General features: G+C 41.9%; 1 protein-coding gene across 1 annotated transcript; it reads right to left on the bottom strand.

Annotated features, from left to right (window-relative positions):
- Positions 1–895: 895 nt before the first annotated feature.
- Positions 896–20,077, bottom strand: ASPA (aspartoacylase). The gene is made up of 7 exons (XM_081161942.1): positions 20,005–20,077; positions 17,708–17,968; positions 14,489–14,684; positions 12,333–12,426; positions 10,861–10,968; positions 6,581–6,690; positions 896–2,357 (listed from the first exon to the last, which is right to left on the bottom strand). The coding sequence occupies exons 1-7, from the start codon at positions 20,064–20,066 to the stop codon at positions 2,160–2,162; spliced, it is 1,029 nt and encodes a 342-aa protein (XP_081018068.1). The 5' UTR covers positions 20,067–20,077; the 3' UTR covers positions 896–2,159.
- Between the last annotated feature and the right edge of the window lie 3,936 nt (positions 20,078–24,013).

Below are 24,013 nucleotides of genomic sequence, written 5' to 3'. Positions count from 1 at the left end.
AGACTGCGCCCGCCGAAAAGGACGCGGGCATAACCTAGAGATGGGGTGGGAGCAGAGGGGCAGAGGGCAAGCCAGGAAGGCTTTATGGGTGAAATGGGAGTTGAGCTGCATTTTAAAGGAAAAATAAGAATTAGCTAGAGTGAGGTCTGAGCGGGAGGGGGGTGGAGGAAGAAATTTCGAGGTGGAAGGACCAGTGTGTGTGCAGGAATGCACAAATAAGTGACACAAAGCGGACTGGAACAGAGAGGACCCGAAGGGAGACGAGTCTAGAGGGATGGTGGGGGAAGGAGGGGGTGAGCAGAAAGGGCCTTTGTGTTAGATATCTGAGCTTGAATAATATATTATTCTGTGCTAGGCACTGGCTAAGTGCTTTTATGCATTAGCTCACGTATTCTTCACAAGGATCCCATGAGAGGGGCACTGTTATTATGATTATCCCCATTTCATAAATGAGAAAACCGAGTCTGTAGACTTAGAAATAATCCAAATACAATAAAACTAAAAGTGGCTAAAGCCACACAGCAATATGTTATAGATTTTTAAAAAAATCACATCTAATTAGAAACTCTGAAGACTAACATTGAGTCATTAACGTTAGAAACACTGAGTCAGAAAAAAGTAGACTTGATGGAAAAAATCGGTACAAACACGGAAACCACAGTGGCTTACACTGAACCTTGTAAATTTTACAAGTAACTAAAATTTGACGGAAGAATAAGATATTCTTGCTAAATTTACACTCGGAAAAAAATGGACCCAGGAAAATTGGGCTCAGACATAAAACACAAAGGAACATTCACAGTGGGAGGAGGAAGCTTGGTAAAACTGTTTTGTACAAAACAATGACTGGTAAATTGAAGTTTTACTAAAGAATTCAGAAGGAAGAGAGTTTATTCCAGTGAAAATGATTTATTAAAGTTGAAAAATAAATGCTGAAAAAATTAAAGGTCGTGCTCCATAAGGAATGAAATTGGCTTAATGGAACTTGCTCTGGAAGAATGAACGTGTTTATATATCTTTGTTCCACATAATGTTAGTATGATTTTGGTAAATACATTGGAAACCATAACCATGGGTTCTTTGGGGTCCAAATCATGGGGTAAAAATGCTCTTTCCTTGGCTGCTGTGACTAAGGCAGGAGAGAGGGGAGGCTCCTGCAGGGGCTGGAGCGGGAAGGAGGCAGCATTTCAGCCCGAGGACCTTTGAAGAATCATGGGAGGTGAGGGATGTGGGCATTTAGGACACAGACAGTTTCTTGAAAGAATGCATTTACCAACCAGAGACAGGGGTCTGGGTACCTTTCCGCTTGTGTCCACTGCTCTCTGCCATTTTCGTCTTTGCCACCTACGCTGTGGGAACCCAAAGCCTCCTCAAATGCTGGTTTCGAATGAGGGTGAGTGCATGCTTCCCAAAGAAGTGACAGCTGTGAGGAATGTGCCTCTTTCAACTTTCTGAAGCTGGGAAGGAGCCTTAGCTTCTCAAGGGGCATGTGAGACATCTGAAAGGGGCTTCCCTGAGGGCAGCGCAGAGCAAGTGGATGATGCTTTGTGTGGGTGACTCTGCGGACAAAGGACCATTCAGAGTTTTTTTATTTATTCATAACATCACCTTCACAACCGGCCCTCATTTCTCATTCACATTTCATCTTCAAAAGAGCATTTAGAAATCTCTCATGGATATCACAACTCTTGCTAAGGCTCATAGGCTGGATACTGAATACATTTCATTCATTCAACTATGAAAAATTTAAAAACAGTAAGTCTGCATCATTGATTTCTAGTAGCATTATACACTACTTGAAAACATATTTAACTCTACGCTCAAGTTAATCACTTTTTGTATATAGTATCTATTTCAATTCAAAATGTGAATTTAAAAACTATTAGGAATGTTAAACTATCAAAGTATAAAAAGCTATACAGAAATAAGAAATATACTCCTCTGAAAAAGCTATGTACACAGTATGATACCTTTAAAAGACATTCATTAATTCATTCATTCGAGAATTTGCCTAAATGCCTGCCATGTGCAAGGCACCGAAGCAGGTGCTGTGGATCTGAATAAGGCACGTTAACTCAGGCACAGTCCTGCCCTTTGGGGGCTTACAGACTAGTAGAGTTTTTCAAGATACTGTATGACAAGTGAACCAGAAGTGTTTTCTAATGTAAAGAGGAGCGAACACTTTTTGCGCTGAGTGTGAGTATAGTCGTCTTTGCAAAAGCTTCTTTCTTTTCATAATATGCGGCCTCATTTACAAACACCGGGTACACAGTACAGTCTCCACCCAATGGAACAGTCTTTCCATCAAGCGTTAAAAACACAGGATCCCCAGGGTGCAGTGGTTTCCAGTCTTGATCCTCTCAGGAAACAATTAAAATACATAAATTACATTTACTTTCTCTCATACTTTAAAATTTTTATGTGAGGCTGTAGACAACTAAAACATCATAGCACTGGATTCTTTCAAAAGAGATACTTGAGAGATATGGTGAGAGCATATTAGTGATCTGACTAAAGTTAGACTGAGTAGGAATTTGGCCATAGTTTTAAGTTTCCCTTTTAATATTTATAACTGACACATGTAATTAGTTTGCATCAATACCGAGTTTGCCTTGAACGTTGCCAAATAGATTTGTAACATTAAAAGGCAGAACTCAATGCCTGTCTCCCTTGGAGTATATTCTACCTCTTGCTGGCTGAAGTTAAACTCTGTTAAGCAGAACTATCCATTAACAGCCTTCTGTGTGCAAGGCATGATGCTGTCGGGGATACAGCAGTGAGTAATCCTGTGCCTGCATACGAGGAGATCTCTCCTGATGGGGACTGGTGAGAGGAGGTGGGGCGGGCTGGGAGGAGTCCAAGACAAGGTGGGTGTTTTTCATACGTGTCCCTACATTATGATAATGAGTTTTTTGAGCGGTCCTATGCCAGCAATTTGGAACTTTGACCTCTCAAACACCAATGTTGTCACACCACAGGAAGGCTGAGAGCAAATCTTCCCAAACTTTGATATGATTGAGAATCATGCAGGAATTTTGTTAGAATGCAGATTCTGATCCCACAGGTCTGGGGTAGGGGCCAAGAGTCTGCATATCGAACATTTCCCAGCAGCAGCAGCAGGAGCACTGAGCAGCCATTAGAAAAGCAGAATTCACTGGGGAGAGGGATGGGATGGGGTGGAATGGGACATTGGGGAGAAAAAGGGACATCTGTAATATTTCAAACAAAAATAAAATTTAAAAAAAAAAGGAAAAAAAAGAAAAGCAGAATTCCATTCCCCACTCAGACCTCCTAAGTCAAGATCTTCATGTTAACAAATCCCTGGAGATTCATGTGCATGACATTAAAGTTTGAGAAGTGCTGCCTTACAGCAATTTCCTCAATCCCAGTTGCACGTTGTTATTACCTGGGATGTTTCAAAAATACAGAGGAGTAAAGGAACTGGCCCCATCTCAGATACGGCAAATCAAGAGTCTCAAGAGTGGGGCTCAGGCATCATTTAAAAAAATTAAATACAGAAAAGTGCATTCATTTTTGTGTATAGTTCTGTTATAGACAGTTAGACAGATGTGAGCAGAGCAAGGACGATGGGCCAGGTACAGAAATTCACCAGGGCAGAAAGCCCAACAAGGGGCAAACTGGAAAAACAAGAATCTGGCCCCTTGAGTAACCTTTCTCCCCTAGCATGTCGCTGGTCCTGAGGTTTAGACCCTTCCCCATCTTTTCCTCCTTAAAGATAACATCTAGGCCTCAGCTGTATTTCAGCTCCAGGCCCAGAAAAGCAGCAAAACCAAAGTGTTGCAGTGGCTGCCTCAGGACCAGCTGCATTGACTAAGGACCCCCTGCCCTGGCACCAACCAATCAGTGCAGACCACGACCCTGAAGAGTACACCTGGAAAACTGATGAATATTCTATTGAGACCTTCCCCTGAGGCCTCCCCTAAGATTCCTGCCTGCAAGAGAGAGTTAAAAAACCTCAACACAAAGAACCCAGCACGTGCTCTCCCTCTGGGGAGCCTGCCCACACAATTCCCTTCTCCCCTTCTTCCTTCTAAGGGACCCCATAAGACTTGCAACCAGGGAAGCAATGGGCAGTGGCAGCTTGCCCCGGGCTAACTCCCTGAACCTGTCTCCAAGGCCCCCTTTTCTCTGACTTCCCAGGGAGCTAGAGCAGCCCAGCCTAGGCTCTCCTATTCCTTTTTCTATCCTAAGCCCTTCCTGGTTTCACTGTCTTAAGTGTGTTTTTGCTGCAGCCAATAAATTCTTGCTTGCTTTGCTGCGTTTTGTCTCTTGATTGAAATCTTTCCTTCAAGAGGACAAGAACGGAGGTCTGATTGTCTCACCGGTAACAGTTCCATAAATTTTGACAAGTGCACGGAATAGGGTCATATAACCACATACCCATGTAATCAAGACACGTAATTCTATAACGAGCTTTCCCCAGTCCTCATGCTATTCATTTATAGTTCACTGTTTTTCTTTACTTTTTTAAAAAAACCCAGGCGATTCTACAGGACAGCATGGCTGAGAACTACTGCTCTGGACCAGTGGTTTTCAGTTAGAGACATGCCCCAGAATTACTAAAGGGACTTCTCTAACACACCCCTGCCTAGCCCCACCTGCAGAGGCTCTAATGTAGTGCAGTGTTACCCAAATCTGAGCCACAGGAAAATCAGCTGGTGAACCTTACTGATTTCCTGTCTCTACCTTGATGGATTAAACCAGGATCTCTGGGGACCTAGGGATCAGGATTTTAAAAGCTCCTCAAGTGATTCTCCCATGGACTGAGTTCGAGAAGCACTGTTTTAGTGCTTTTTGGATGGGCTCCAGATATTTGGGGGGACATTCCCTAGGTAATTCCAGTGAACATCCCTGATTAAGAACCATCATTCTTAGAACAAAATCTGAATGCATGACCAGGTCCCTGCCTGTGTCTCTGGCTCCAGGGTCTGCTGTCTTTTCTGTTCACTCCATTTTCTCTGTTGACACTGGTCTCCCTCAAACACTTCAAGTTCCTTCCAGCCTCAGGGCCTTTGCACTTGTTCTCAACATGGCTAACTTTCCATCTCCCAGGCTCCAGCTTTAATGTCTTTGACTCTGAGATGGCATTTTCTGACAACTCCGTTGAATAAGAACCCTTTGTTAACCTTCACTCTGTTGCTTTGTTTAATTGTTATAGCACTTATTACAATTTGAGATGATCTAGTTTATGTGTTGCTCCATGAGGGACTTTGTCTATCTTGAACCCCAGGGCCCAGAAGAGGCTTGGTCTGAAACATTTCAATTACTTATTGAAATAATTAACCAATCGATCCCTCCTGAAGGATACTGAGCCATTCCTTATTGTCTATCAAATCAAAACCACCCTTTCTGACTTTCAAGACCATGAACCTTGTTCCTTACTGATCTCATTAGTCTCACTTCTCCACCTCCCCAGGATGACTTCTGTGCTCCTCAAGGATCTTCGAGGAATGTAAAACTTAAAAAAATCCTGCGTTGCAGCCGGTTATGATGTCATCACCTTGGCTCTGTTGGTTGCTCTTGCTGTTTTTGTTTCCTGTAGTGCCTTCCTCTCCCCACCCCCAATCTTTCTTTTCAAACATCGTCTAAAGCTCCTCCTTCAGGTTTCCACCTGGATCCACCAAGATGCAAGCATGATTTGCCTCACTAGTCTGTATTTTGGGGCAGCTACTTTATTCAGTTTTAAGTCTGGAGGACTATTATTAGGGTCTTTAATTGGAGCTTGAGCTGGATCAGTGCTTTTCCACACTGGTCACCCAGGCCCAGCATCAGATTGTCCCACATGGGGTCCTGGTATTGTTCTTTTTAAAAAGGCTCCCTAGCAATGTGCAGCAGGGCTGAGAGCCCCGATGAGGTTATCCACCAGGTCTCTTCCGTCTCTGAGGCTTGAGGGTGTGCAGGGTACTCTCAGTGGGAACAGACGTTTTCGCTCTTTGGAATCTGCTCCTCCTGCTTTTACCTTTGCCTTTTCCAGATTCAAACCTCCTACATTCTCCCAAGAGCCTTTTCTCCCTCTTTCGCTATGCCATTATGGATCGAACCAGAGAAGCAGCGGATATGAGGGACCCGAGGAGAGTCAGGAAACATTTCAAAGAAAGAGGCTTGGACTGTTTTGCTCTCACTCTCTCAGTGGTGACCACAGGGGTAGCAGCAGTATGGTGAACCACAGAGAACATCAGCTCTGGATCTGCCACTGGCACTCTATGCCTGTGGGAGGGATCTAATTTCCGAGCCTCTGCTTTCTTATGTTAGAAGAAATATAAAAATTCCTACCTATTGCCCTTGGGCAGAATTTTACCTTCCCTGAGAGCCCTCATCTGAGCACCTCTCCCTGCCTCATTAATCTCCTACAGCATCTGGTTATCCTCCTTTTTAAACTAGCCTTTAGACGTTAGTATATGTAGACCACGACTGCCGCAAGAGTACAGACCATGTTCAACGGCATATCCCAGAGCCAGCACGGGGCACACCTTGCCTAGGCCGCAGCGTGCTGGGGAATACGACGAGTGAGCCGGCGAACGTGAGGTGCTGTACGCACTAAAGAAACAGCAGATGTTACCTGCAGATTAGGGTGGATAACAGCAGCAACTTCTCCATTTTCATTCCTGGGATAATCAACTTTCTCCGTTATTTTATAGACTTCAATGGCACAAGGAGGAAATTCTTTTCCTGTGGCACAAACAGAATGTATGAGTAGCAGCTGAAAAAAGGAAGTTCACACTGTCAGGGAAGGACAGCCACCCAAAAGCGAAGACACAGTTGTGGACGGAATGGCGACTATAAGGAGGTCAAGGAAGACCTTCATGGGGGAGCACAGGGTTTCAGTTAAGGATGTTCGTAAATGACACTAAGCCACAAGACCACGTTCTTGAATTGTTTCTGTCAACACACTGTTCACGAGGACACCGATGGGCAGCGGAAGAAAAGAGAACTTAAGAAGCCAGTGTGAGAGAAAAAGAGCCTGGGGCTGGGAGTCAGGACCCCAGGGCTCTACTCTCCTAGCTGTGTGAGCCTGAGCAAGAGGCTTAACTTCGTTACCTGTCAAACAAAGGTTTGAATCAGCCAGTCTCGGAGCCCCCGTCCGGCTCTGACGTTCTATGGTTGCAGATCCTCTGGAGACTTCCAGCGGGCTAGCGTCATGCCCCTTCTCTGAACTAAGCACACTAAGCACTTGGACAGACCTCGGGATGCAGGCAGTCTGCCAACAGTGGAGTCTAACTTCCAAAGCTGCAGCGACATGAGCAACCCAATGCCCAGAAACTTGAAAAAGGAGTAGTTTACATGCATACCAGGTAATCTCTGAGCAAACAGGATGAACTTTCATTAAATGTAGGGCCCGTAGTGTGCCATGGCTGCAACTCAAAGGGAATCCTTCCTTTGACCTTAGAGCAGAAAGTACAGCCAGGGTTGGGAGGCGGATATCCTGTGGTCACTTCCATATCAGTTAGATTTGGCTGCATAACACTGACCTACAACTTAGTGGCATAGAGCCATGGCCCTTTAATGTGTCTCATGATGCTGTGGGTTGGTTGGGCAGGTCCTCTGGTTTAGGCTGGCTTGGCTGATTTCTAAGTGGCTTGCTCGTGCACGTGTGGTGAGCTGGCAGGTCAGCTGGAGGCTAGATGATCTAAGATGGCCTTACTCTCGTGTCTGGTATTTGACAGGCTGTCAGCTGGAGCTGCAGGGCTATTGGCTAGTGTGTCAGAGTCCTCCGCCTCGTAGCTTCCCATTATCCGGAAGAAATGGGTAGACTGATTCACATAATGGCAGTACAGGGTTCCCAAGGGCAACAAGAGAGCAAGCTCCAAGGTGCAAGTCCTTCTCAAGCCTCTTCTGTGACACAAAACAAGTCACGTGGCCAAGACAAATCCAAGGGGTAGAGAAATAGACTTCATCTCTTGGTAGAAGGATTTAAAACATCACATTGCAAAGACATGGATGCAGGGCAGGAAAGAATTTGTGGCCATTTTTATAATCTACCAAACCTGCCAAAGTGAAGATGGAAACTTATCAGATGTGATCTTTTTAAACCAGAAGCTCCACTGGGAGGAAAGGAAAAAGTGATAGGACACAAAGGAGTATGTTTTTGCTACTTAGAATCTCAGAATTGGAAGGAGCCTTGAATGCCTGACTTCATCAATGCTTGAGTAGTCTCTATATCTCTGGCCCAGTGGTCATCTTACTCCTGCTTGAACAGCCTCACAAAGTGTGGTCCATTCCACTGTTGGTTAGCTTTGTTAATTGGAAATTTCTGTCTCTAGTTAACTTGGTCCCACCAATTCTATTCTGCCCCGAGTCACAGAAAACGTGTCTAATTGCTTTCCAATATAATACTTCTGAAACTCTAAAATAAAACTGCCCTTGCCTGGCTGGCGTGGCTCAGTGGTTGAGTGTCGACCCATGAACCAGGAGGTCATGGTTCGATTCCGGATCAGGGCACAAGCCCAGGTTTCAGGCTCAATCCCCAGTAGGGGGCGGGCAAGAGGCAGCCGATCAATGACTCTCATCATTGATGTTTTTCTCTCTCCCTTCCCCTTCCTCTCTCTGAAGTCAATAAAAACATATTAAAAAAATAAAATAAAATCACCCTTAAGCCTTCTTTTGGCCAGTCTAAGTATTCTTAGCTCTATCAATCACCACTCATATGTGGCACATCCCTGAGGCTGTATGTGAAAGCGCTTTGTAAACTGAAGTTCTATGTGCATGTGAGGGATTACTCTCATCATGGCTTTCAAACTCAGCAACATTCTCAACTCTCTCCTTGACTAACCCCTACTTTATAGATGTTCCTCCTGAAGTGTGGACTCAGAATTTACTCACAGTTCTCCAAGTGTTGTTTATCCAAGGCAGAAAAGAGACCATCACCTCCTTCATTTGGGGATTTTTTAAAACATAAAAGAAAAACTTTGTTCCTGATGTACTTAACCTAAAACAGTTGATTTAGACAATTGCTAAAGATTGTCAGGAGTTTCTGGATCCACCTCCTGAGACGCTGTTTTCCTGCAGGCTTCCTGCCGCCTATCACTTATGTAAAAGCATGTCACTTATTTCCTCAGCCAAGTCACTGATGATACTTTTGAGTAGCACAGAGCCAAGGATGGAGCTCTTCTTCACATCTCCAGAGACTTTTCTCTAGGTGGTTATCATCAGCATTCTTTGGGTAATGGTGCTCTTTCCATGTTAGGTAAAAAACCACCAAGCTGGATGGTCTAAATTAATAATGGTTTGAAATGTTCAAATTACAGAATCCTTTGCTTGAAAGAAATGTTACATGGAAGAGCAGTAGAACAGATAGAAGAGCTGCTCTGGTTAGAGGTGGGGAGTGTTGGCTGTCCTGAAGCTACCAGGACAACTACTAGATCCCCACCCACCGTGGGAGGAATCTATGGAGTATGATTTGAAAACCGTTTTCCACTCAGGTTTGTGGCTTTCTACTCTGGTGCACCATTTTTTAACATGTTGTAGTCCCACACTTACTATTTGAAGGGTTTCTTGTGAATAAGTGGTGACCTTCCCAGTACCAGGCCCATAAGACAGTATTGTGGTGACAGCTGATTTTCAGTCTTTATTACTTTGGAGTCAAGGATTCACAAGCACAAAGATTCCTGTGACTGCAGTAAGGTGTAATTATACATCCCACGGACACTGAACTACTCACCAGCTTTGTCACTTTGATGACCCATTCCTCAACAATTTAAATTCAGCCTGTGGAATTATCTACGTAGGCTGTTTTTTATTTTATTTTACTTTTATTATAATTTTAAAAAATTGAAAGTAAACTTATTTTTTAAATAATTAATAGACTTTATTTTTTGCTGCAGTTTTAGATTTACTGAATAAAATGAGCAGACAGTACATAGAATTCCATATATCTACCAATTAATTATTTCTTAATTACATGCAATACATGAATACATAATTCTTCTTGAAAACAATTAAAACAAATTTAACCTGTTTTTTCCCTCCCCTTCTCAATAATTGCTCTTATCAGTTTGGTGTGTTTTCTTCTAGGACTTTTCCTGTACACTAACATATGTATGTATATGTATTCTAGCAAGTATTTATTATTATTATTATTATTATTATTATTATTATTTTGAGGAAATTGGTATACTGCATGTTTTGGCCTGCAACTTCCTTTCTTTAATTAACTGTATTTTGAAGCTCTTTCCATGTTAGTTTAACCGTTTACCAGCGGATGGATATTCAAGTTGTTTCTGTTATTTTGCCGTCACAAACAATGCTGTGGGAACCACCCTTGCATACGACACAATGGGTGTGCATGTGTTTTTGCTTTTTTGAGATGTGGAATTGCTGGGTCATAGGGTTAGTGCATTTTCAAAAGCGGGCACTGTAAAAGTATTCTCTGCCATGTCTTTACTGTCCCCTTTCCCACCCCTTTACCAATGCAATGACATCAGATTTTAATATTTTCCTATGCTACTCAGAGAAAATGGTTTCTCAACTTAATTTGCATTTCTCTAATTACTAGTGATATTGGACATCTTTTCATATGTTTATTGGACATCTAGATTTCCTACTGTATCTTTGTCTTTTTGAAATGGAGACTGGCAGGGAAATGAGGACTTTAACTGGAGAACTTTAACTGGTAGCAGCTTTTCCTGAATGTGTCTATTTTGGTTCTGGAGGAATGGCTGGAGTGGAGGAACTTTTTAAAAGCACCTAATATCCAGAGCATGGCAAATCTGACCTAGGCTGCAACTGCTATTTCAGTGTTTAGTGGTGAAGTTACCATGTGTGTTCATCTCTTTTCTGATATATTTGCACAACACACACACACACAGGCTAACAAGGTAACAATTCCCGCCTAGTACTTACCCTCATTGAAATTATGTATAAAATCAAGAGCATGTTTAATCATTTTTCTCATTTGATCCAAAATATCAGCTCTCAGAACCCCTTGAGGCTGGGGACCAACTTCTATACCTAGGTACAGAACCAGCAACAGTCACATTTACTAAGTATTAGGATATATTATAAAATTAAGTGTTTAAATATGTCAAGATCTAGAATCCCATCACTTAAATTTGGTAAAAAGTTAGACCATTTAGCATCATGAAAAATATTTGAGACATAATGTTGGGCAAAAAATAAGCAGAACATTTACATGCATAAGCTATATGCATAGCTTATGCATGAAGACTGGAAGAGAACATGAGAAAATCAGAGTTGTGTTAGAGTTGCAAGATCTTGGGGTCTGTTTTTTCTTTATATTTCATTCAATATTATCAAAAATTTTTAATCATAATATAGTAAAAGGGGCAGACATATACATACTGAAAAGAAAACGCTGTCAAACATATCAGTAGATACGTATTCTAGCTAAGAGCAGCACTGCCCCACAAACATCATCGATCAAGATTGTTCTTTCAAAGTTTGGAAATCATATGTTTTATTTGGTGTCACAGAGAAACAGGATCTCTATCCCTTATCGTTAAGCATTTGGTTTGTTTCAAATAATTACTTAGACTTGGATATTTAGCTTGTTCCAATCGATCCCTTGATTATACACCAAAAGTGTCAATAATTGAGTGAGCAAAATAATTTTAAATTTGCTTACATTGTTTGACAACTTGTTTTTAAATTAACTTGCTCTTGGTGAAACCATCTGTAATCTAACAAAAAACATTTGGATTTGTGACAGCAATTTTAATGATTATAGTGTAGTCTGCCAACAATGACATTAATAGGTCACTTAGGAAAGAGAAGGGTATAGAGAGAGAAGAGACTGTCTGTGTGAGAGGGAGTATGAGGGTGCATGCTTGCATGTTAAAGGTTCCAGAAAGTAAAGGTGAGTTCACAGCCCAGTAACTAATAGGGCAAACAAGTGAATGGATAATAGTGTATGGGAGACTGGTGCAGAGAAGGGGCTAAGTGGGATGTTGAAAGAGGATTTTCCATGGATCTTTTGTGTTTCTGCATATCTTGCCAGCAAGCCACTGACTGCCTTGGTTCCAATTTATTTTTCAAGAGTGTCGGTATAGTGAACAGTATTGAAAGATAGGGATGATGTCTTCCTTGGAGCAAAAGGCAGGCATGTTTATTGTACATTTTAAAAGATTCAGGTTCCCTCAGTGCATTGTTTCTCTCATGGAATGCAGGAAGCTGCTCAATGAGATTGAGGAAACTTTATATAGTTTGAGCCTACCAGGAGTTAGTTTGCTTGTTACTTGACAATTATAAGCCACAGTGATGAGTGAGGTAGCTATAAATATTCTTAAAAATAATTTTCTCAGAGTTTCATCTAGGACATATTTTGTTTGGTTGTGACAATGGGAAACATGACTTACCAACAGGATACTTGGCTATAGAACGAGTGGTTGCATATTTGAGGGAAGGATGCTCAATAAGATAAACGTAGCAGGGTAATGGAGCCAAAGAAGTCTGAAATTAATTGAAAACATCTTTCTCATTATGTCAAGACCATATGCTTTGTTCTCTTTGCTGCTCGAGAGTCAATAATGCCTTCAATATGTTTTACTCTATCAACTAAGATGAGTAAGACAGCTTTATGAAACACACTCTAAAATCCAATGTTGTTATTAAAGCTTTGAAATCATATGAATAAACTATATATAAACTGAATTATACATAGCCTCCTGGGTAAAATGTACATTAAATTCTCAAGAACCATGATTGAAGAATATGAAATACATTTTCCTTCTGAATGGATTTGGTTACTTCTTTTATCAGCAGGGGTTGCACTTACTATTTAGCTTAGTACTGCTCTTTTTTGTTGTTGTTGTTATCAATTAGTATTTATTTGGGCACCACATGAGAAAAGGGCAATAAATTAATACATATAACAGATTGCAATATGAAGTTTCACTATAGTTTAAAGGACTGTAGTTTCTAATAGAAGCTATGATTTTAGGTTTTAATATTTTTGTTGTAAAAGTACTGTAGCCCACCATCCGCAGTTTCACTTTCCAGTTTGTTTCCCATAGAGTCAGCTGCAGTCTGAAAGTATTAAGTGGAAAAATTCCAGAAATAAACAATTCATAAGTTTTAAGTAGCATGATGAAATCTCGCCTTGTACCACCTGGGACATGAATTAACCCTCTTAAAGAATTCTGCTTCTACCCCTGTGGTCCGGGTCCCTGCAGATGTTGGGTAACTCCTCCTACCTCCACTTATGTGAATGAGAATTCAAGACGGGCCTCTCAGTGTGGGTAACAATGTCAGCTGTGCTGCCCCAGGCCTTGCAACCAAAGCTTTCCGCTTTCCTTCAATGAGCAACGAAGACTAAGCTAGATTATGATCTCCTACCTCAACTATCTAGTTATTTTGTCAAAAACTCAAAGGAAACAAAAATAATAGTTAATCATTACTGTCTGCTAGGTATTAAACTAAATGCTTTCAATACTTTGTCGCACTTAAGGTTTTTAACAGCCATATAAGTAAATGTTACTATGTCAACTTTATAAAACGAGGAGAGCAAGGTTTTGGGAGTTGAGTATCTTGTCCAAGGTTAGCAAATGAGAAAGTCAGGATTTGAACCCAGGTTCTCCTGGCTATATGGGTCACACTCTTTCCATTAAATCATACTAGCTCTCTGGAAGGAAGGAAGGATATTTATTATACAATAACAAGCATGCAGATCATTATTTGTGTTTTTGCTTGGTTGTTATTTTCTAGCAAGTCTTCTCTAGCTATATGTACTGGATTGCTGTATTTTTCATCCTGTAGATTTCTGAGCCTGAAAATGATTAGCTAGCCCTGGCCGGTTTGGCTAAGTGGTTAGAGCATCAGCCCACGGACTGAAGGGTCCTGGGTTCGATTCTGGCCAAGGGTGCATGTACCTCGGTTGCAGGCTTGATTCCCAGCGCTGGTTGGGGGGTGCGTGCCGGGGGCAACCAATCGATGTCTCTCACATTGATATTTCTCTCTCTCTCCCTCCCTTTCACTCTCTCTGAAAAAGCAATGGAAAAAAATGTCCTCAGGTGAGGATTAAAAAAAAAAAGATTAGCTATATGAAGTACTGAAAGATCAGATGTGTGCTGGGGTATCTGAATCAAATGGAGAGAAGGGCAGGACTAAAGAGAGTCAATATTTTTTATCATTGGTCTATAGTCAACATTAAATTACTATTTCTTGAGCTTCCTAAAACTGTAATTGAACCACTTCAACCACACCATTTTAAAATTTGGTATTAATTTCACCAAATAGGCTATAATTTTGGTAGCTGTCTGGGTAAAAGATTTATAATTTTGTAGACACAAGACTCTATAAATGTTTTATTATTTTACTCACTATTTGTTATTTGACTGATTTCCTGTCATTTTTCCCCTGCTTGTCACCACAGCCTCCATCCTGGTGCTCCTCCCGCTTCCCCCTCTCTCAGACCCTCTATCCTGACACTTTTCTCATTGTTTTGCTTCCTTAATTGACTTAAAAGTACAGGTCGGTCTTATGCTAACTTATAAATTAATAACATTGACATTACCTTAATATAATGAAACATCTGAATTAAAAAGTCATTCCTGGAATCTTCAAGAATAAGGGTGCACCCCATGTTGGAAGTAGTATTGTGAAGGTCAAAAATAACGTCATAGGAATCTTCACTGTCTTTTGGACCAAATAAATGATTTATTTCTTGAGCCCTTCTCACTTCATATGGCAAATCCTCTGACATTGTTTTGCTGTTATTAGCAAAAAGAAAAACATTAAAAATATCTGAGGCCAATATAACACAAATATACAATAAGAACACAGTACATAAGGAACCAGTTGCCAAACCTTTAACATGAAAAACCTGCGAGCAAAGCAGAACCTTATTAGAAAACTTTACAAATGAAAAATTACAATTTTTTCATTTGATTCTATGTAATGTTGTCTTGGCATGCTTGCAAATAATATTTCATTTATGTGGCTGTCAAAGGAAAGACATTTCAAAAAGAATTTACCATTTGACTTCAACCTCAAATAAAATTTACGTGCTGATTTAATCAACAGCTTTTTAGTACTGGGCTATGTGCACTGGGCTATTATGGGGTTAGATAATCAAATGCAACTTTTTTTTGCCCTCTAGCTAATTCAGTGCATAAAAATAGTTAAGTTTGGATGATGTTCACATTATCTGATTAACTTTATAGACAAGTCTGTAAACCCTGAGAAAATGCAAAACTTTTGCAAATATGTGTTTTGTTTTTTTTTCTAGGATAAAGATTAATAGTTTTTATTGAATTCTGGAATGAGTCTCTACTGGTCCCCTTCCCTCTTCCGGCAATGGTTAGGATACATTTTTTTCTTACTGTACATGATGATGATTTAAACTTATTTTCCCTCATTAAACCATTCAACCATTTCTCTGTAATTTCATCTATGCATTTCTATTTCCTGACTATTTTTTGCTAGTATCCTCAAGGGACCTACAGTTTGCACCTGGGTAATTCCTGCTTGGAATATAATCAAGAAGATGGAGCAGCTGTTTTTGGGCCAGGGAGCAAAAAATCTGGGGACAAAAGCTGCATGCTAAGGATGGTGCAGTGGGCAGATAGAAGGAACCTGTGGCATTGATGATATTACCGAGCCTCTGCATCTCTGGACTTATTATTTGTGAAAAAGAAACCTTTATCTGGTTAAGCCACTGTCTTTACGTTTCTTTTATTTCATTTATATGGCTGTCATTCATTTATTCTATGAACATAAACATAGTTCCTAATGGATATATACAGTGTACAAGTGATGTGTTGTGGAATTGTGCACCTGAAACCTGCATAATTTTGTTAACCAGTGTCACCCCAATAAGTTCAATAAAAAGGAAAAAAAATTAAGTTAACTCATGAAACAACTCCATTAGATCCTCCCACTCCCAACTGATCTGCTTCTAATTCTCCTGCATATGAGCAAACCACTAGCTACCCAGTTGCTCAGCATCAAGGTTTGACGTCTTAGAAGACAGTGGACACTTTTAGTTCTTGTGCCTGGAGTCCAGGTGCTAAGGGAGGGTCCCAGAGGGGAAAGATGAAGGAAGAGGCAGGGGAAGATCCTAATGGGTGTGTCAGCCAAACTAAGTTACTTAAACCTATTCTGGATAAGAGATCTTTAAGACTTTTCAGCAGGGGAGAGACATGAGAAGATCTGCATGTTGCTGCATGGAGGCTACATGGAACACCTTCAGGAGGCTACTCCTACTGCCCACAGAAGAAATAAACCAAGGTAGTGAAAACGGAGAAGACTAGATTTGCAAAATATTTGCAATTATTCAATATTTGAGTAATTGGGAAGACTTAGTGGCCCAATAGACATGGAGGGGCGAGGAAGGAGGAAGGTTCCAAGGTGATTTTCACAGAGGATCTGGTGGGTGACATCCTGAGATGGCGAGTACAGGAAAAGTCACTAATCTGGGAAAGTAAGGAGAGGAGAAAGTCATTTTTAATTTACCTCATAAAGTTCCATAACCACCCTGAGAGAGAAATGTCTAGCCTCTGAACAGTGTTAAAATGTAAGAAGTAGAAGGTGAATTTAATTTAAAAGATTGTTCTCATAGACATGCAGACTATTGTGTGGTCATAACAAGAAAACTCACCCTCGTCCATTTAAGAGTTATTTGGGAAGCTAACCTGTCACCTGGAAGAGTTATTCTTTGACAAATTCTTACTCATACTGTGAGTTAGTTAATAGCTATTTTAGGTGAATAGATAAATTTTCATTGTGTTAACATAACCCCAGCTGTGAAGATAAAGCATTTTTGAAATTAAAATTTATGCTGGTAAAAATACGATTTGATACACAAAAAATGACTAATGTATAATTTGCCCTGGAAAAAAATCTATCCCATAAAGTGAGGCATATCTGTACTAAAAGTAGTAACCAACTTTTGATCTGTGGCAAGATTATATTTAAGTAAATCTCTAAATTCAGATTAACCTTTATGAGAAAGTGAGTGCACAAAGCAGTGCTGTGTTAGTGCTTCCTGTCCCCGACTTATATCTTAGCTACTAGTCTGCCCACTCCTTAAGGGCAGAGACCATTTTTGCGCATAGCTTTGTAGTCCCACGATACCTGGCACAGGTAGATGTTTAAAAATATTTTTAGATAAGTGAAAGAAGTGGTAAAGAGAAAATACTTAGAAACCTACATATCTACAATAGTAGCTATACTGATGTAAACAGAGGCAAAAATAATTAGTCAGAACATACCTACAGTGCTATGGTTCGATACTTTCATGACACAACTATTAACCAAAACATAACACTTTCCTTAACTAGAACTTTATGCGCTACCGTAAATATAGTTGCACAAAACCATAGCAGCGAATCACTTAGAAAGCTAACGAATGCATCTGCACCCAAGCATAGTGACCAAACACTAGTTTAATGCAAAAGACTATTAATTCTGTTTCTTTAAAGATAGATTTAAAAAATAAGAATATTTGTTACTTGTTTCAGTCTGTATAGAATACATTTAAAAAGAAAATCAGTTAAGAACAGTCTAATGCTGAAAAAGGTTTAGAAAAGAGCACGAGTGCTCTTTTAGAGAAATGAATGAATCCTAACGGAGCGTGATTAAAAGTGAAAGTGACCCTAGTCACAGTAGAGACTATATGTACAGACATGAACAGCACATACATATACATATGTGTGTTCTCTCCCACACATACCACTTTTCACACCCATACACGTGCACATGTGCACGCACACAACACAATATATAGTCTTACCCAAGATTTTCGGGGTCAAAAACTCGATTCAGGTCACAGTCAACGTATCTGGTACACTTCTTCACTGCTCTGGGGTTGGTGATAAACGGTTTTACCTCCAGTCCTGTTCTCTGAATCTCAGCACCATTCTCTAGCCAGTGCTTAACTAGAAATACTCCTGTTAGCTCATTCCCATGCGTTCCTCCAAAGATAGCAACCTTTTTTATGGGGTCTTCAACAACAGGATGAGAAGTCATTTTACCAAGGAATTTTATCTGGTTCCTGCAATTCAGAAGAGAGGAGGTCAAAGAAAACTTCCTTCCTTAAGAAAAGTTTAGGTATTTAAATCTAAATGAGACTTTAACCAAAGTGCAAAGTGCAGAGGTCTCCTGAGTGGAGTGTATTTTAATTTGCAGTTACAAGTCCTGAGCCCTGTTTATTATAGGGGCACTCCCTTCTTTAGCCCTGCCCTTTACCATATTTGGATCAAAATATGCAGAGACCAACTAGAGTTACAGCTGTTTACTTTAACTTCTAACTCCCTCACATGGTTGGTAGATCTAAATGCAGTAATAAATTAGCGTCTCATACTAATACAAAAGTTGTGTTTTGTCTTCAGCTAGAATGCCGTCTAGTGGTGCTTTCATGACCATTCGTAGTAGTAAGAAGTTTATACTTTTCTAATCCTCAAAAATAAAAAAGGTGGCCCATAATATGCATATTATTATTCAATATTTATAATCTCTACTTGTGTTTAGAAACATTTCTTCTCTGAAATGAGTTCAGGTACTTTTCCTCAGCTGAAGGCATTTGAATCTCATCTCTATAAACAACCGAAGGCAGATCCTCAGAGACTTCCTCTGGAACTGGCATCCTTTCTTTCAGAATGTTTTTTTGTTGTTGTTGTTGTTGTTTTTTATGGGCAGAGACACAAGAACCAAATCAATGATCACTGGGACTGAAAAAGCTACTTTGAAACATACCTTTAATTTCTTTCTCATGAAGTTTTTGGAAATAGTGTCAAATTCCCTAGGTATTTTTCTCACTTTCTTGCCTCCATGCTAAAGAAAAAGCAACTGTTAGTAATTTTCAAGTTGTTGTAATGCCTAAAAATGTCTTGGGGTGTGCTTTATATAACAACCAGGTTATATGAGTTTATGTACACAGTCAGCCTAATTTACTTGGCAGCATAAACTCTCCACTGGAATGTGTTACTCAAGAGGGGGTCTTACTAGGGGAAAGCAGCCAGAACACTAAGATGGCTTATATTCCTTTGGAGAAATGATTCTGAACCAAATCCGATTTGATTTCATGCTCAATCATCCAGAAAGTCAAGTGCGTTCAAGTACCGAAAAGACTGTGTGTACTAGTAATGCCAGATTGTTTGCTAGAGGTGCAACAAGAGTAATTCATAACTGCAGGGTAGTTTAATCTGCAATGTTTTTCTGCATATGTTATCTCAGTTTATTCACCCAGCCACTTTCTAAGATAGGAGGTGGTAGGTACTGACACCACCGTTACAGGGGGAAAGAGAAGTTAAGTAACTTGATTAAGGTTCTGCAGCCACCAGGAGAAAACCAGGCCTGAGACCCAGTTTTCTGATTTTAAGTTCAAGTTCAGTGCTTTTCCCAGAACAATAGGGTGCTTCCTGTTAATTCTGGCCTTCCCCAAAGTTCCAATTTTGCTCTTTTGGAATTCACATAAACAGTCACTACAGTGTGCCCAAGAAACAAACGAGCATACAAACAAAATACATGATACAAATATAAAACGTGATACTTCCAAAACATTTAACAAATCAATTCCTATGTTCTTCCTTTAAAAGATTATAATGTAGAGACAGTGAAAGCAAAATAATAACATCTAAATTTATATTAAAACGGCTGTCCTAACCTAAAGTAAAAGCCCCTGTAGGCTTTGATTTTCTACCCACATCAATGCACACTTGGACACTTCAGTGTAGAGAGGCTGAAAACGAGCATAAATATAAACAGATGACAGTCATGTTGTTTAGTTACTTTGGTTTTTAAGAGCCGTAACTATGGTGAATTATTAACACTTGATTATATTTTGTTTGTTTTTTTCCTGCCAATGTGTGATTTGTTCTGTCCTTTGCCCTGGTCTTTCTGGAAATGCTGCTTCAGTGATTTACTCACAGTTGGCACAGATAACTCATATTTTGAGACTTGTTCTATGGATTTTAACAGACCAGCACTTTGAATCCCATTTAACATTTACAAGTAAAGTTTCCCTTACATACAAAAATGAATAAATTTTTTGATAGTTAATAAATTCCAGTAAATCTGTCCCATACTTACCTTTTCTGTCGAGCACAGAGTTTGTCTTCTGTGGAAAGCTCTATTAGAAAAAAGGAGAGCATTTCCTTAGAGCTAGAGCAAGAGGCTTTTCATACTCTTGATACCAAGTTAACTTCCGAAAGATTTTAACTCCCTGCTTCCCAAAGCACACTACATTTTTGAGACCCACAAAAATCACATTTTAAAAAATTAGCCGAGTTATTTTCAGAAAGTTCAGACAGCAAACAGTATACAGAGGGGAACCCTTTCTAGTTGTCACAATCTCACTATGAGGTTGACTAATGTTTTGAAGTACTTAAAAGAATAAGCCTAGTAACTTCTAGCACTACCAATGTTTTGTGGGGGTGGTGGTGTCTGATTTATTGGTAAAGTAATGTAGTTTAAAACAAAGGGAGAGTCAACATTTTATAGTACTGGCTGTGCAATAGATTCAATGTCAGAAATTTTGTTGGAGACAAATCTCAGGTGGGACTGTTTCCAAAATAGTATGACTGAGCGATAAGGAGTATCTTCTCACCGATATTATATGTAAGGTACCTTATATATCACGTGGTGGTCTAGCAGTCACGTGACCCAGCTATTGTCACTATTTTAATTTTCTTCTTCCCCTATGGCTCTTTTGCTGTTACCATCCTGACCAACTTTCTAGGTGGAAATAAACAATAACCAGAACAAGAGAGGGGTAGGGTAGGTATGTTTACAAACTGCTAGCAAAGTTTCCACATTGCTCATGCCTGCATTCCTTACAGATACAGTACAGGATGTTGTTCATAGTGGGTTTATAGTTTCCTTTTTTTTTTTTTTTAAAAGTGTTTTAAAATCGATTTTAGAGAGATAGGGAGAGAGAAACATCCACGAGAGAGAGAGAAACGTTGATCAGTTGCCCCCTGCACACCCCCAACTGGGCATCAAGCCCACAACCCAGGCGTGTGCCCTGGCCGAGAATCGAGCCAGCAGCCTCTCGGTGTGTGGGACAGTGATCATCCAACTGAGCCACACTGGCCAGGGCTATAGTTTTCTTTTTAATGAAATCTCTATTTTGGGGCTGGGTGGGGGGTAGGTAGGTGTTGTGTGTGCATGTCTATATTATGTATACTCATATGTATGTTATCAGGTTACAATTGGCTTCCTTGAAGCTTCTACTCGTGTATTTTCTAAAAGTCTCCTCTCTGGAACCATCACTAGTAACAAGTCTTTTTAGACACTTTGTTTCAAGTCGTCTTTTTTCCAGATTAAACGAATACTCCGTTTCTTCAAACTTATTCTGCCGTTTGGCATCCAAGGTTCCGTATTGGCTGGTCTCCGCCTGCCTCTAACCCTGCCTTTGGAACCCTAGCCTCTGTTGGACCTCATCTTCAGAGAAACGGCTCCTCCCTCTCTCCCCGGGTCACAGCCCTAGGCCTTTACCGACAACCTCCCCTCTAATCTCTGGGCCCTCCGCTCCTCTTCCCTTCACCTGTCCCCCTCTTCAAATGGCTGGAAGGCACGGGAACAACAAAACATGGTCTTTGAATCCAGACAGACCTAGCATCACTAACCCTGGCCTCTGGTAAGAACCCAGTAGATGGCAGCTACTGTTACTACACAAGGACTAACATTTATAGAGCATCTGCTGTGTGCCAGGGCTGTCCATTTTCTCTTTTAATGCTTTCAGGGCAGCTAAGTAAACATTGTATCGCTCTTTTAGTGAGAAGGGAAATGTAGGTCTAGAGGGGGTAAATAACTCGCTCAAGATCAAAGGGCCAGGAAAAGAAACAGAATGGTGCCGTGACCCACGGGCATCTGGTGGGCGAGGGCCAGAGGTAAGGGTCACAGGTAAGGGTGACGGCACCATTCTGTTTCTTTTCCAGGTCCGGGCCTGTGAGGCTCGTGGGCTCTCCCCCTCCTGAGCTCCTGCGGCACTGGCCCTGCCCCGCTGACCGCTCTCCACCCTGCAGGGCTGTGGCCTAAGCCCAGGCCTCAGCTCTCCCGCCAGCCCCCCTGGTGACCGCTTCCCTCATGGTTGTGACCCAGAAACTCAGCCAGGCCAGGCAAGACCTTATGACCTGGTTTCTACGGCCAAGCCAGGGACCTCTGGGTCATTCTCCTCCAGGCACATTCGGGTTTGCCACCAGCATCTTACAGACTGATGTCTAGAACCTAATCAATGACCCTCGGGTGTGGGCAGGGGGGTGGGCAACCAGCCCTGACACACTTTTCTGACAAATCTGGGGCAGACCTGGCTGGCTGCGCAGATCTGCCATCGCCTCACCGGTGACTAGAATAGGACCGTCCTTCTCTGGGCAGAACTATGAAAGAGGTAGAGCCACCGCTGCGCCTCGTACACCACAGCGTGAGGACAGAAGAGAAAGCATGTTGACGTTATGGCGGCTGGAAAGGGAGGGGCGATGCCACTGTGCGCATGCCCCAAGGTGGTGGCCTCTGCGCCTGCGCGGGGGGTTGGGGGGCGCTGGCCTGCGGCAGCGAGGTCTAAAAGGCGCCTGCGCAGGTTTGAGACGCGCCTGCGCAGAGCTGGACTTCCCGCGCTTTTCAGGCAGCGGACTGGGTAGTCTCCGCGACCGTTGACTGAGGCGGCCATTGACTGAGGCGACGGAACCTGAGGGCAAAAGTTGCGTGCGGTGTTGGTACGAGAGCCAGGAAGGGAAAGATTGTGTTGTCGCTAGTCTCCAAACTTCCCCGTGCCCTGGGTGAGGAGAGAATGTTGGAAGAGAGCATGAGCCCTGATTGGACGCGCCCCCCTCCCCACGAGGGGACAAAGTAGGCCTCCTGGCCTCTCTGTGATGCAGTGGTCTTTGGGGGCGGTGTGTGTGTGTGTGTGTGTGTGTGTGTGTGTGTGCGCGCGCGCGCGCTCAGGTTTATAGATTGAGCAAATCTTTTGCTTGTTAACGCCGCCAGCCACAATGCCATTTGGGTCCAGTTGGACGCTGGGGTGGGGGCACCGCAGAGTCCCTGCCCCGGGGTCGGTGGCCCCGCGGCGGGGGGGGGGGGGAGGGGGGGATGTTGCACTTTTATTCCGTTTCCGAGATACTCGGAAATCTAATAGCCTTTGTCCGCGCACCCCTAGGTCTAGGATGTGAGTTGCGTTGGCGTTTCCGTGCTGAGATCAAGTCTCATAACCCCCGCTTTGGTTCCTTAGAATGGCATCCGGAATATTTTCTAAAGGGCCGGCTAGATCCAGCTTTAAGCCCAAGATAGGAAACAGAGCAGAGGCAGCCCCCCGCCATTAAGTTCCCCAAGTTTTATTTCTATCCTTGGAAACGAATGTTTACCTCAGTACAATTTGCACCGTTCCTTGGTTGTGTCCCTGTCCCTCTGCGTCGTTGGGTAGTGAACTTGGGGGCAGAAATGATTCGGGCTTGTATTTTGCGTTTTCGCACGATAGTAAGTTTGTGGAATTCAGCTGGGATCGAAATGCATTAGGAGGAGCCCTGCCGGTGTTGCTCAGTGGTGGGGCCTCAGCGCGCCCACCGCAGCGGCGCAGGTCCCGTTGCAGGTCAACGGCAGGTACCTGGGCTGCAGACTCGCTCCGGGCCCCGGGCCGCGTGCGGGAGGCAACCAATGGATGTGTCTCTCTCACATCGACATTCCTCTCTCTCCCCTCCTCCCTCCCTTCCACTCTCTCTAAAAATCAATGGGAAAAAAATATATCCTTGGGTGAGAATTAACAAAAAGAAAAACCTTACCCCACCCCAAAATAACAACAAAAAAGAAATATACTAGGAGGCTAAAGGTGGAAAGAAATCGCCACAGAAATTCTGTTGTAAAAGAAAAAAAAAACAAAACAGAAAAAAAACTTGTTCCGCTTGCCGAAGTTACAGAAACTGAGTGGAAACATCATTTCGGTTATTCTGGATATTAGGTGAAGCTGTAGTCTTGGGTGCCATCCAGAGATCTCAGACTAATGGCCGAACCAGACGATCTGATGAGCACCGTGTTGTGAAGCGAGACCGCGTGTGCCCACAGGGCTGCTTCCGTGGTACACGTTTCCTCCCTGGTCTTATAGGCATAT

The sequence above is a fragment of the Miniopterus schreibersii genome (genome assembly GCF_964146895.1).
Source record: "Miniopterus schreibersii genome assembly, chromosome: 16".
NCBI lineage: Eukaryota > Metazoa > Chordata > Mammalia > Chiroptera > Miniopteridae > Miniopterus > Miniopterus schreibersii.
Note: the sequence above shows the minus strand (reverse complement) of the source record. Positions and strands in the feature narration are given on the sequence as shown.